The sequence below is a fragment of the Arvicanthis niloticus genome, chromosome 5, assembly GCF_011762505.2.
Source record: "Arvicanthis niloticus isolate mArvNil1 chromosome 5, mArvNil1.pat.X, whole genome shotgun sequence".
Taxonomy (NCBI): domain Eukaryota; kingdom Metazoa; phylum Chordata; class Mammalia; order Rodentia; family Muridae; genus Arvicanthis; species Arvicanthis niloticus.
Genome location: NC_047662.1, coordinates 40,318,977 through 40,332,244, shown reverse-complemented (window position 1 = coordinate 40,332,244; position 13,268 = coordinate 40,318,977). Strand labels below are relative to the sequence as shown.

The following is a 13,268-nucleotide window of genomic DNA, read 5'->3' as shown; positions in this document are numbered from 1 at the left end:
ACAGCAAGGAAACACTTAACCTGTGACTTGATCAACCAGGATGCGTGAGGTGATGATGCGACCGTATTGAGAGAAAAGCTGCTCCAGCTCCTTCTGGGTCATGGTCTTGGGAAGGCCACTAACGTACAGGTTAGCATCCCTGATGGAGGCCGAGCTTGGACGGGCGTAGGACACCTAAGAGAAGACGAGAGATGCTAAATACATGATAGGCACTCATCTTCAGAGAGGAGACTGAGGTAACAACCAAGATGACAGTCTCTTGTCTGTCCTTAGGACCCATAGTTCTTGTATAGGACTAAGAACAGGAGAACAACAAGAGATGAACAAAAGGGGAGTTGTTGGCAGAACTTAAAACAAACTCACAGATAAGGGTCTCTAAGTGCAGAACAAAATAGCTACTGTATGGCAGCTGTTAAATGCAGAACTACCCACGCATGAAGTTCTGAAGATTTACCTCCTGGATGTGGGAGTATAGATGATTTACTGTATCCAACACATAATAGTCTTTGAATAAACCAAAAAAAAAAAAAAAAAAGTCCCTGAAATTCTGTTCTGCACATTTCTCTCTGTGCTATCCTCCCTGCCCCCATCCCTATCCAAAGCATAAAAGCAATCAGGTTCTCTGTAAGATTTTTTTTTTTTTTTATGTCCCATCCTTTGTGTTGCTCCAATCTGTTCCCATGGGGTCTGCTCCCGCTGAATGACAAAGTGCTGGTGAAATGGGGTTGAATGAACATCTGCTTGTTAAACTCAATATGTGACCTTGTTGTCACATCTGCAAGGACCGGTTGCCTCTAACTTCGAGGCAGGGCAGATAGAACCACAACAAACAGAATGGGGGCATGGTAGACAAGAAGGAAGGGAAGGACGGTGGGAGAGGAGAGAGAGCCTCCACAGTGCTTATAATAAGCTTGACTTTGTAAATTTGTCCTCCCAGATCTCCCAACTGCTGTTTTTTTCCTCCCCAAAAAGCTAACACAGAGTTGTAAACAGATCTGAGATTCCATCTGCAAGAAGCCAAATCTTCAGCAGTACACATAAGCAAAGCAAACCCCAGCAGTCATTAATTTTAGACTTTCATTTACTTATTTATTTATTTTTTTAAGAAAACATCAGACATTTGAAATATAATTTACAGCTAGTCTAACAAAAGCACTTTCCTGCTAAAGCTATTTCTGGGGCGGTTATGGCTCAGAACGGATGATGAAAGCAGTCATTGCAGAGTACATCTGACAACGGTGGACAGGAAGGGACCTAGATGCCTTAGCATTTCTCAGCTGGTAGTTTTATTTAATCTATACAACAGATCCAGAGGACCTGCTAAATCCATCAGGGTGAGAATGCGTGCATGGCCGTGCATGTGTGTTTATGGGTACATATCATTATGGGTACGTATGGGCGCACAATTTTGACACTATGAGCTAACCTTGAGCAGTAAAGCTGGCCTTGTCTGTGACATCTTCAAGCAAAGAAAATAAGTTCATGGAGAAGATGAAGGATGGGCAGACCCTTTACTCATGGTGCAGTCCCCCTTTCTATGACAGGGACACTAGGTCCCTTTATGAGTTTTATACCTAAATATAGATGTTGACTCAACAGAAAATGATGTGAATGACTAATCTGCCTCACTAGCCTCCTCTCACCAATGGAGCCAGGCAGCTGCCTTCAGTATCTACATCTTCCAGAAAATCACAGGTGGCCTGGGGGCCTCTGCACATGCCACATCTTCCCAGCACATGGCAGAGCAGCACAGTGGCCTCTAAATGGTGGGTCTCTGTGTGTGCATTTGAGGCCAGGGAGCTGAAGGACCAACAGCTCCATGTAACTGTCTGGGCAGTTTCAAAATGAGATATCACTCAGCAATCACTTCTGGGAGATCAACTCTCTGTGGTGGGAACACATCTTGTTCACCTTCAACAGATAGCAGCTACAATGGGATTTTCTAAATAAACATGGGCTGAGTGGGAGAACGAAAGAGCAAACATAGTGACCCACTGTCACAAAGTCACAAGACGTGTGCCATGCCAAGGCTATATCTTACTTAGTGTGACTTAAACACAGGAGAGGGATAGGTTGATGGTTAGAAGGACCAGGGAGATGATGGAGCTGCAATGAGATTGGTGGTAAGATGATGAGGAGATGATGGCTTGGTGACAGCCTTCTGCTGTGAGGACAAACGAGATAAAGAAGGTCAAGGGTTGTACAATGCCTGGCGGTGTAGTCTCTACTATTCAATAGCTGCACGGCACATAACCAAGACCCACATTTCTACTGGTTCAGGACAGCTAGAGCTGGGGTCCAGAAAGCAGCATGTTGAGGCAGACTCTTGGGCAAGGGGAGTTGGCACTGGAAAGTCAACGTTACAATCAAACCCGTTTCTCCCAAAGATGATCTTGAGGCAGAATCTCAGCTGAGCTGGAGAGAATTATAGCCACAGAATCCCAGAGACCAACCCAGGCCCAGGTCAGTGGTAGCTCTGAAGGGAAGCAGCATCTGGGAGGTTCTATCCCCATTCTAAGCCCTGTTCAGTTTTTCTCCTCTATCTAGAGCCACAACTTATTGTTCTTTTAGCCCTTTGTGCAAGGAACCTCTAAGGGAAGGAAGGACCAGGCAAAGTGATAGGGAAAAGACTTGCTCAATCTTGCATCCAAATGCTTATCCTCAGACCTAAAATGTTCAACTTCCCTCAAACATTTGTTAAACTCCAGCAGAAGGACTGCAAATGTCAGGCCCTCTGCTAACCTGAAACATGTCCAGCAAATGTTGACCTTCAGCCCCTGCAGAAGGACTGTACTGGTGGCATGTTGCCCCTCTTGAGCTGGTGGCTCAGAGCTCAGGGTTCCTAGTGCTACAGACAGTGCCCTGGGAGAATTCCACTTGCCTGGAACCATCAGGATCTTGCTCATTTCATTCATCTATGATCTCTGATGAGAAGATTGGCATTTCTAGGACAGCACAGCTCTTGTTCTAGACAAAGCTGTGAGTGAAGAAACCACTCCTCTTTGTGTGAGGGTGGCCCAGAGGCAGGTGACTGAACTGCACACTTCACACACAATCTTGACAGAGATTTTCAGCATTTCCACACGCCCCAGATCTCTCTTCCTGTGAGTTTGTAGTCCCCTTACCCACTACAAAAGGACACAATAGCAACAAACTTAGGGGCCTAGGTGTTAGAAGTGGTTTTGAAAATCTAGAGAGGGGGACCCAAGAAAGGCTCATCTCCCAGAGATATTTCTGAGAAGAGGAAGTTTACATCTACATGAAGATCCTACACTACCCCTGGTCCACCACTGGCTGCTGCAAAGCTCTTCTTTGAGGCCTCAGGAACATCCTCTCTGTTCTGATGAGCTTTCATCCTTGACAGGTGCTAGTTAGAGTGTTAGGTAACCGCATTCGGAAATGTTACTCCAAAGTGCGTACTTATGTTACTTTAACTGAAATTGAGATCCCAATAGAGAGTAGAAAAAAGATATAGAGGTTAAGAACAGCTTTGGTATTGGAGAGCTTTAGATATGAGTTCTGTTCCCTTTCCAGATGTGTGACTTTGTACCTGAGAGGCATCTCTTGAGTAACATAGCTTAGAAGTTCTCTAAAAGAGCCACTTGCATGTAAGATTCCTAGGCACAAAGACTAGCCCAAAGTAAGTGCTCAGTAAACCGTGACTTTGACATGGTTGCTATGTAAACAGGCTTTATTCTAAACACCGGGGAGCAGGCATGTGTACATGCAGGACTGCTAGTCTAGCAGAGGAGACATGCACAGCTTCCTTCATTATTTGAAGATCAAGCTACAGATTTTTCCCCAGCTTGTTGTAACACCCTATTCTCCGAGTGAATATAAACTCCCCAGAGCAGGCAAGTCCCCAGGGAACATTCATTCTAAAGAAACCAGGAGAATGGCAGCAGAGAGCAGACTCTGGGGCTTCCAGGGCTTCTACGAGCAAGTCCTCCCAGGGACCTGTAATCCCACCTGTGGGAGCAGGGAGAACAGAAAGCTGCCAGCTGGCTTCTGGAGACCACAGCTTTCACTGTGAGGACCGGTTTACCTGTCTCTGTGCCTGTGGACTCAGCCCTCCTCACAAACAGGCCAGGTGTCTGCTTTTGTGGCTCTATCCTTTATGCTCCTCTCCGAACCTGTCACCTGATACATTCTAAAAAGATCCTGGGGGTAAGGCCTCAAGGTAACATCTCAGGTGAGGTTTGATCCGTCACATTTTCTTCCTGCTCAGAACTCTCCAACGTGTCTCAAACACCTTGTGATAGAAGTACAAATGCTTTACCTAGGCCTTTCAAGCATCTGGCCCTGGCAGCTGGCCCAACTTGATCTCCTGCGGACCTCCACATGCACCCTTAAGCTTCAGTTCAGACAAAGACCCAGTCCCAGGTTTCTGGATGTGTACTGAAAGTTTCTACCTCCATGCCTTTGTTCTTTGTGTTTGATTGTCCTTGTGGTAAAACGAATTCCCAATTCCCTTCTAGGCCTAGCTATGTCCTCCACGAGGCCCAGGTGTACATGGCCATTCTTTTCATGACTGCTACAGAAGTGTCTGTCTCCATGGCTACAGCTATCATGCCCTATCCCCCATCATAGTCATCTGTCCCTAACACCTCACCTCCTCCAGCAGGCTGCACATCACAATGACCCTGGCACACTAACTTTCCACCCAGTTTCAAACCTTTACTAGGGCAGGAGCTCAATTGGAACTAAATGTATAATTCACTTTAGTGAGTGGCTTTCAAATGCTTTCCCAGGAGCTGACGAAAATGGAAAGAACCATATAGGTGGGGAGTATCTAAGGATACGTGTATCTGAGACACAGCAGGACTATATAGTAGCTGATACGCAACAGGCCCAGAATGTCTTTTTAGGAAAGTTGTGATGATAAATTCATGTGCCTTGAAACTTTTTTTTTTTTTTTTTATCTATCAGACTGGGGTGGAGCTTATCCATTAAAAGGCCAGGCTCACAACCAGAAAAGAATAAAGCATTAGACTGTCAGAGGTGCATCCTTAGTGCGAGGATCTTCATGTTCAACTGGGCCTCTAAATGGGCCAGATGTGCAAGAGGCTTCTTGTCATGATCAGGGGAAGAGCACATGCCAGACGTGGGGCTACAGCTTCCTCTCTGCTAAACTGCAGCTCCTGCCTCCTGCTTCATGGAAGACTGGTAGGAGTGTCGCAGCCATCTGGAAACTCCACACGACTTCCTACCATGCAGGACTTCTGACTCTGCTGTCTGTGCCTTAGTGAGAGTCAGATCCACCCCCTTTTAATGTATCTCCAGAACGGGTTGGATAGAGAAAGCTATCTGCCCACTCCTGCTCTGGGTCTCTGTCACTCACCTTAGGGGCACACCTACTCATCTTTATCCCTGGGAGCATTTGTTGAGCACTTGCTGCAAGCCATGATTGCCTACACATGAAACATCATTATTTCCATCTTCCAGATGATAGATTCTGGTGCACTGAGATTAAGTACTTTGCCAAGGTCATGCAGCTGAACTAAAACAAACTTGAATATGACTCAAAGTTCTGGGATCTTTCCACTGGGCCACACCAACCCGGACAGTGAAATAAAAGCTACGTTCTTGGCACAAACTGTCACTGTTCTTGGGAAGGTACCAAGTTGGAATGGCCATGCTGTAATATTTTATTAGACTATTAGATCTGGAAAGAACCATCTTCCAGAGAGGACACACATTTGGAGAAGGAAAGTGGTGCCCAAGGTCATCCCATATAGTTTTATAGCTGAACAGGGGCTTGACTATCCTAACTCAAGAGTTCTTTTGAGTGGAGAAAAAGGGGAAACTCAAGGAGGGCTAGGTGCTCTGCGGTCCTTAACAGACAAGTCACCTCACCCCCAGACCCATGATTACTATATAGAACTGTTTCTTCAATCCTCAGGGTCAGAGATGTCCTAGGCCAACATCACTTCACAGAACTTTCTGGGATCAGGAAGACATTTGATACCCATGATGTCCAATGATAGCTACTACCGCCACACAGTTACTGAGTACTTCCAACAGTCTAAATGTGACTAAGGAACTCTACTACTTAAGTAAGTCCACGTGGAGCTAGTTGCTACTACATTGAATTAAGCAGCTTCAGGCCCAGAAACAATGCTGAGTATCCGTTGTAGCATCTCGGAGCTAGGAGGGCACAGAGGCTAATCTAGTCAGAGTTCATGCTGAGGGATCATCCAGAAAGGTTCCATTTAATGGCTCTGATGATGAAGGGCTCTTTCCTAGTCTGTATCTCCTGTGCTGTACTGATAGCTATGCAGGTTTTCTTCCCAGATATTTTAAATAAAAGGTTGAAATAATGCCTTTGTCTCACTGCAAATTTTTTCCCCAAGAGAATGGAACAGTAGCCTTTCAGGGTAGATATGTGGGCGCACAGCCCGCTACCCATCTTTGTTATTCACCTTTGGACAACATTCAAATGTCAGGACTCTTTAAAATGGGATTAAAATGGAACACATGGCACCAGGAAGACTGGGTGCAGGAGGTCAACCCTTTCCTGTAATGTGGAGATGTAATCCCACCCCCATCCCCTGGTGTGTATATGTGTGGTTTTTTTGAGGCGCTCACATAACACCATTTGCTTCTTTTACACTTACAAATGTTCTCAAACCCCACCCAAGCCTTTCTGAAAACTTGACTGTGCTTCCAACTTGTACCTGACCAGAATTCTTTTGTAATCCAGACCCAGGACACAGAGAATGACCTTCAAGATGCTGAGGTGGTATCAAATTCAAGTGGGCTGAGAGGGTGGAACCCCCTATATCCCTATATCTGTATGTATTCAAAATAACTCATTCAAAGAAAGTTAACAGGGCACTGAAATCAGAGCAGCCACATACATTCTCCCACTAAAGAGCAGAAGAGGTGGGGGTGGGGGATGGCTAGAAGGGCGGGGGTGGGGGGAGAGACTGGACATCTCTAGTTTCAATGGGGTTATCTCTGGTCTCTTCCTTGGGGATTCAGAAACCCAGCACCTTGGCTGACCTTGGCAGCCAAGGGCTCCTGCACTCTCCAAGATACAGCTTTGATGGGGGTGGTAGTGCCTTTTTGTTATTAACAAGATAGAGGGAGGTAGGCTATTATTTCTGGGTGGGGTGATATCCGTCAGCAAAAAATGATCCACCAACTCTCCAGGAAGCATTAAGAGCCGTGATAGGAGAAATAATTGCTTATGCCGGGTGAAAAAAAAATGCCTCAGCGGAATGGAGGCCTTTAGCAAGGCAGGTGGATAGTTGAAGAATCGGGGGGCGGGGGGGGGGGGAGGGAGGGAGGAGGCCCTGCTGTCCAAGACCCCTGGCAAGAGAAAGGAGCTGGTAAAGTGAATGGAACCTGCAAAGCTCAGATGTGGAGAGATCCCAGAGGCAGTGCTAGGGCGATTAGGAGAATAAAGAGAAAACATTGAAATGATTAAGCAGCATCCTTACAGGAAAGGTGGAAGAACTAGCCTACTTCCTCCCCAGAGAAGAAGGGAGGTTCCTTCTGAGGAACTCTCTCCCTCAGCAGCCTCTTCCCTTATTGGGCTCTCTGAAGACCTGGGCTGCTGCTTAGTGATAAGACACCTTTCTTACTTCCCACAACTGCAGCTCTCAGGGGCTCACTCAGAGTGGCAGAGGCAACCTCTTAATCTGAGACCTGGGGCTGAGATTGCTCACACCCTAGTTTGCACAAGAGCTGTGCTCTAGAGATGGTTATACTTTTATCATTTGAATAAAGGGTCATGCAATTATATAAGACATAAAGTCATTTATAAACATATAATTCAATGAAAAAAACCTCCAACACACACACACACACACACACACACACACACACACACACACACACACACACGTTCTATATAATGCAGGAAAAAAAAAAAAAACAAAAAACAAACCAAACGCAAACCTCTAATTGCTGTTAGCCAAAATCTAAGGCTGGTAAACCTACTGCAGCATCCTGCAAATTTCTCGGGGAAAGTTGAATATCAATCCAACATCTGTTTGGATTACTACTGTCTTGAGGATCCTTTCTTTCTTCCTAGTCCCTCCCCCCCCTTGTGCTCCTCCCATTTGGCTATGAAGCCTTGAACTCATAATAATCTCTCTGCCTCAGTCTCCTCAGAGCTGCAATTAACAGCACACTCAGCCCCAGTTCTGTTTGTTCTTAATTAGTGTGACAAGGAGCTGAAGCAAAGGTAACCAGATTCAACTGAGCATTTCTTAGTAAGAGGCTGAAGTGACAGGGTAAATTCAGAAGATGCTTTCAGAGTCATCTAGGATGGGCATCCATGTCAAGGAGCATCAGGGAATCATTTTTAAGGACCCCCAGATCTCAGTCTTGGGATATTCTCAGAGTCTTGTTGGGACAAGTGGAAAAAATAGAAAAAAGAACAGATAGCACGCCAGGCCCTAAGTGAGGTAAGCCATCTCTCCCGTGGCAAGCCCACGGCCCATACCACTCTATGGCCCAGGAAACACTTGGATGGAGAATTTCCAGGCCATTGCTGTCTGTGGTTCACTTAAATGGGAGGCCTTAGGCCTGGAAAGCAAGGGCTCGAGGAGTTATTTAAAGTCCAGTGTGTCTCCAAGTTAATGGCAAATGTTCTGAACCATAAGTCCATCTACGTAGAACCTGGGAGAACCACAGTTCATTTATTTGCTTTTTATATCTTCTAACCACACCAGGGAATTAACCCTAGTCTGTGCGGAGCCAAACTCTCCACCCACACACGTTCACAGGGCTCACATGCTGCTAGGCAAACAGGCAGCCTGACATTCCAGCACTGAGGACCCATTGCCAGAGAATTATTTTTAAAGCTTTTTAAAAATACCCCAACTGTCATTTACCCATGGTGTGATCCTAGGTCTGTCTCCTGAACTTCTTCGGGGCCTCAGTCTCCTCATCAGCATAAAGAAGATAACGCCACCCCTTCTCACAGGGCTAGTTTTAGAAACGGAGCTGATGTGCCCAAAGCAGGTAACTCCCGGGACAGCTCAAAGGTTAAATGGTAACACTTGTCTAGAAAGATTACAATCCTATTGGGCACAATGTAAACACTCAAAGTAAGCTAGTGTTACTGGTGTTTGCCATTTCCTCTCTGGCTCCTGTTTGCATGTGCTAAACTGACAGCTGTGTGGCTCTAGGCAGGATACTTCACCTCTCTGGTCTCACCTCCCATTCTCTGGGTAGAGTCTTCTCCCTTGGAAGAAGTCTAATCTAAAGAGTGATCCCTCTGGAGTTCCCATTCACAGCTACTCAGTGCACGGGTAATTCTCCCATCATGCCCTTCCTCTGCCAGAGGTCTGTCCAAGCTCTTCAAATGCCCTCAGTGTTTGTGTGATCCCCCTACACACAGCCTCTTTAATAAAAGGAAAGTGGCTTTTTCGTTGACAGGAAAGTGTCTTTGTGGACAGATGCCTCCCGCTAGAGCCAGGTAATGGGAAATTCACTGATATCTGCCAAAAGCACTGATGCTACTTTTCAATCTCAGGGTCATAGGTAAAAGATCCAAAGGCCAACTATTATGTTCTGCTTGGTTTTCCTTCATAAGCCATTCTTTGTTTTTGTTTCTGGTCTGTAAAAATTGGGAGATCTGACATAAAGAATATTTAGATTTAAGTTCCTGCTGAACAACTGATGATCTGAATTAAACACCTTCAGAATCAGTGTCATCATACCATCATCGTCATTGTTATCATAACTAACATCATCATCATCACTGTCATTGTCATCATCACCACCACCAGCAGCAGCAGCATCGGCAGAAGACTACTGCCCTCTGTAAGCTCCCATTACTAAAACTAGCCTGAGTCTGGCAGTTAATCACTAACCTTTACTGTTTAGGGATTAATTCTTGGCTTTTTGACACTAATATTTTTGTATATCACACCTAAAGTGCTGTGTTTTCTGGGTTATCAGAAACGTGACAAGCACACACTTGACCAAGTCTGTCAACTTGTGCCAGATGGTCCCAAGATCTCTGTAATGCCTGCTTCCAGAGATGGTATGTGTGGTTTGTATCATTGTCTGTCTTTGTTTCCAGACTGACAAGCTATCTACTCTTTCCTGGGAGTCAAGAGTAAAGAGATGCCACTTATCAAAGCAAACTGAAGCAGAAGTAAATAGTGGCCTGAAAGGCAAAAAAAAAAAAAAAAAAAAAAAAAAAAAAAAAAAAAAGCAATTTTAAGAAATTAATAAATGATGAGACCATTAACAGTACACATAAAGGGTTTTCTTTTTTTTCTTCCATTTAATATGATTTTTACCTTAAACACTGTGTCCCTTTAGGAAATGGAAGAAAAGTTAATAAAGGAACCTATCAGTCAAACTTAATTTTTTGTATGGCAAATAAACTTCTTTAATGAAAGGGCTGAAATCCCTAGGTTTGCACATTAAATTTTCATTTGTAGGAGGGAATGGAAATTATTGATTCAGCAGTGGTATCCTGCATTCTGAATCCTACAGTGACTTAGGAGCCCACATTTCCGCTGGGTGCAAATGTGTCAGCAGCATTTGATGCAGGGGGAGCCTGGGCTAGGTGGGAGGATGCAGAGAAGGATCCAGATCAGGGAAGGAAGTCGAGCAGCGCTTCACAGAAAGAAAATAATCGATGTTCCTTGTCTCAAAGATCCATTTAGATAAAGCATCTGACTGTAGGATGGGCTATGGGGACCATTCTGACATTAGAAAAGCTGGACCCAATCAGTCTTTAGGGGTAACCACAAGGATCTTATGAAAGACTTTAAAAGGCAGATTGATGGCTGGTGATTTGATCCCGAGCCGTGGGGAAAGGGTTTGGTTTTAAGAAAGCTGCAGAGGATAGAAAAGTACCGTTCTCAGTTCAAGGTCAGTGTGTCTGCTCAGGGGGAAAAAATAAACATTTGACATTCTAATGCTGTGGTGGGTAACAACCAAAATCAATCAGTTCCTCAAACAGCTCTCAATTCGACAAAGGCCTCATCAGAGTCAGGAGACGGGAACACGTTCTTTGACTTAAAGTATGAAAATATGTGGTTTTCTTTGAAAGAAATTAATCTTTCTGCCTCTCTGAGGACCATGCCATAATTAAACAACTTTTATTTCCCCCTTAGAGAATTCCTAGGAACTGATTCTACGCCTTGTCAGAGGCAGCCTAAATCAGGCTTATTTCAGGGTCTTTGTGTACTACACAGACAGTAGGAGATCAGAGAAAGCAATAATTTTTTTTAAAAAAATAATCTAAACACAAAAATAAAGCTGCTTAAAAAAATCATGTAACGTGTTCCAAAAAGAGAAAGGTTCTGTTGTTGTTTTTATTTCCTTCCAGCGAAGATTATCTTACACTGCTCGTCTCTTTTGTTAGCCTGGATGTCAGAAAAGTAGTTTTGCTGAACTAAAAAGTTCTAGTTTTGTGTTTTCCGATGCGGAGAGCTGGTGCCATCTATAGATTTCCATTCTGGGAGAGGTTTCTCTTTTGTCCTACTTTGCGTCAGACCTGCTGTCATGAGGATAAGAGCGCCCAGGAGACACTTCCCTGCGGTTTAATAGGCTATGAAGGATGGGACTCATTAATCGCCTGGCAGCTGCCCCTAAACAGGATGCTGCCTGGAGGTGGGGGAAGACGGGGAAGGGAGGTGAGGAGCAGGCAGCTTCATCCAGGAGCCGACCACCGGATGCCCACGGTGGCCGCGTCCTTCATACATGAAGTCGGAAGGGAGAGAGTTGCAGTTTGGCCCCAGAAAGCTACTTTCCTGGAGGAGTAGCCTCTAGGTTACTGATTTCTGACTTAACAGCAATGATTCTTGAGATGTTCCCCGGTCACCTAATTATTTTTAAACTGTTAGATTACTATTTTTGTTGTTCCTTTATTATATTTTCATCCGTTTAACTGCAGATGCCCTTCTTTTGGCATTGTGTTTGTTTACAGTTGATGTCCCCCCCACCCCTTTCTCCAATGGAAGACTTAAAAATCCTTAAGTAAAAGTCCTGCTGCTCACTTCCGTGCACGAGGTCTCCTGACTTGCATCTGCCTACTCCCCTTTCTCATCATGACCCACCATCCCAACTTAGGGCCACACTTCATACCTGGGACAGCTTTCCTGCCTCAGTTTCTTCCTTCAGCTTGCTTCTGGCTGTTTGTGCACAGCTTCAGTCTGGCAGGCCTGCTGTAGGCCCTTAAATCCCTGACCCCAAACTTCTAGATTAGATGTCAAGGCTCCTGGTCCCTTCCCTACACTCTTCACCCCAATTTTACCATTTTGTAATGGCTCATGTTCCTTACTTAACAGAGTGGACAGTGACTGTTCTTTGAGTAAATAAAGAATACCACTTCTGGATCCTACGAGCCTGGGCTTCTAAGACCCCAAAACTAAATACCAGGGCCCGGTGAACCGGAAGTCGGTGTTTCGCCTCTTACCTTTATGGTTTTGGTCTGGAGTCTGAGTCCATTTAAAGTGTTGATGGCTTTCTCTGCATCCTTTGGATCAATATAGTTAACAAATCCATACCCTAAACTCTGTCCTGTGGAAATATTAAAAAAAGAGAGACAGGGAGAGAGAGAGAGAGAGAGAGAGAGAGAGAGAGAGAGAGAGAGAGAGAGAGAGAGCTCAATATTTCTGCAAAAGCCACACTTCCCATGGGCCATGTGTTAAAACCCTCCTCTGGTCTAGGATTTCTTTTCGTTGGGGTTCACCCTAGGATGAGAGGTTTCCAACTCTGGGTATGGGGCTTTGAACTCAGAGGAGCTCTCATCATCCAAACTAAAAATAGTTTACAGTTGATGTTTCCCCCTCCCGTTCTCCAATGGAAGGTTTTAAAAAATCTTGAACAGTCACACCTGATTTATAGGGGCAGGCGGCATGATCAGGAAGATCCAGTATCAGGGAGTAGAAAGGTGGCATGCACAGTTTGTTAAGAGACTTGTGTCGAGTCTTGATCATTTGGGTCATTTTGGAGAGAAGTCATTTACTGTCCATTTCTCCTAGATGTTTCCTCTGGGGACAACAGCACTTACCTCTGGCAGACTCTGAGAGAGTTTAGTGAGATAATGTACATAAAATGCCTACCAAGTACATTGCCTAGACCATAGTAGGTGCTCAACAAAGAACATAGTAGGCACTCAATCCTATAAAATTGGGACAAGCACTAGACTCAGTAGCTGTGTCTATAGTCTTGGTCATGCCAGCCCCACCCACACTCAGAGGGTATAGCAGGATCTGAGCAGAGAGGACCGGAGACAGTTTTAGTGAAGGATGCAAGCATGGCCAGAATTTAGAGCAGTTGCTACAAAT

General features: G+C 45.0%; 1 protein-coding gene across 11 annotated transcripts in view; it reads right to left on the bottom strand.

Moving 5' to 3' along the window:
• The window catches only part of Elavl4 (ELAV like RNA binding protein 4), a 156,891-nt gene that overhangs the window by 9,317 nt on the left and 134,306 nt on the right, over positions 1–13,268 (bottom strand). For all 11 annotated transcript variants that reach the window (XM_076934458.1, XM_076934457.1, XM_076934451.1 and 8 more), the window contains 2 exons: positions 12,395–12,498; positions 21–174 (listed from right to left, as the gene is read on the bottom strand). In XM_076934458.1, the coding sequence (XP_076790573.1) occupies positions 21–174; positions 12,395–12,498 (258 nt within the window). The remainder of the gene's footprint in view (positions 1–20; positions 175–12,394; positions 12,499–13,268) is intronic.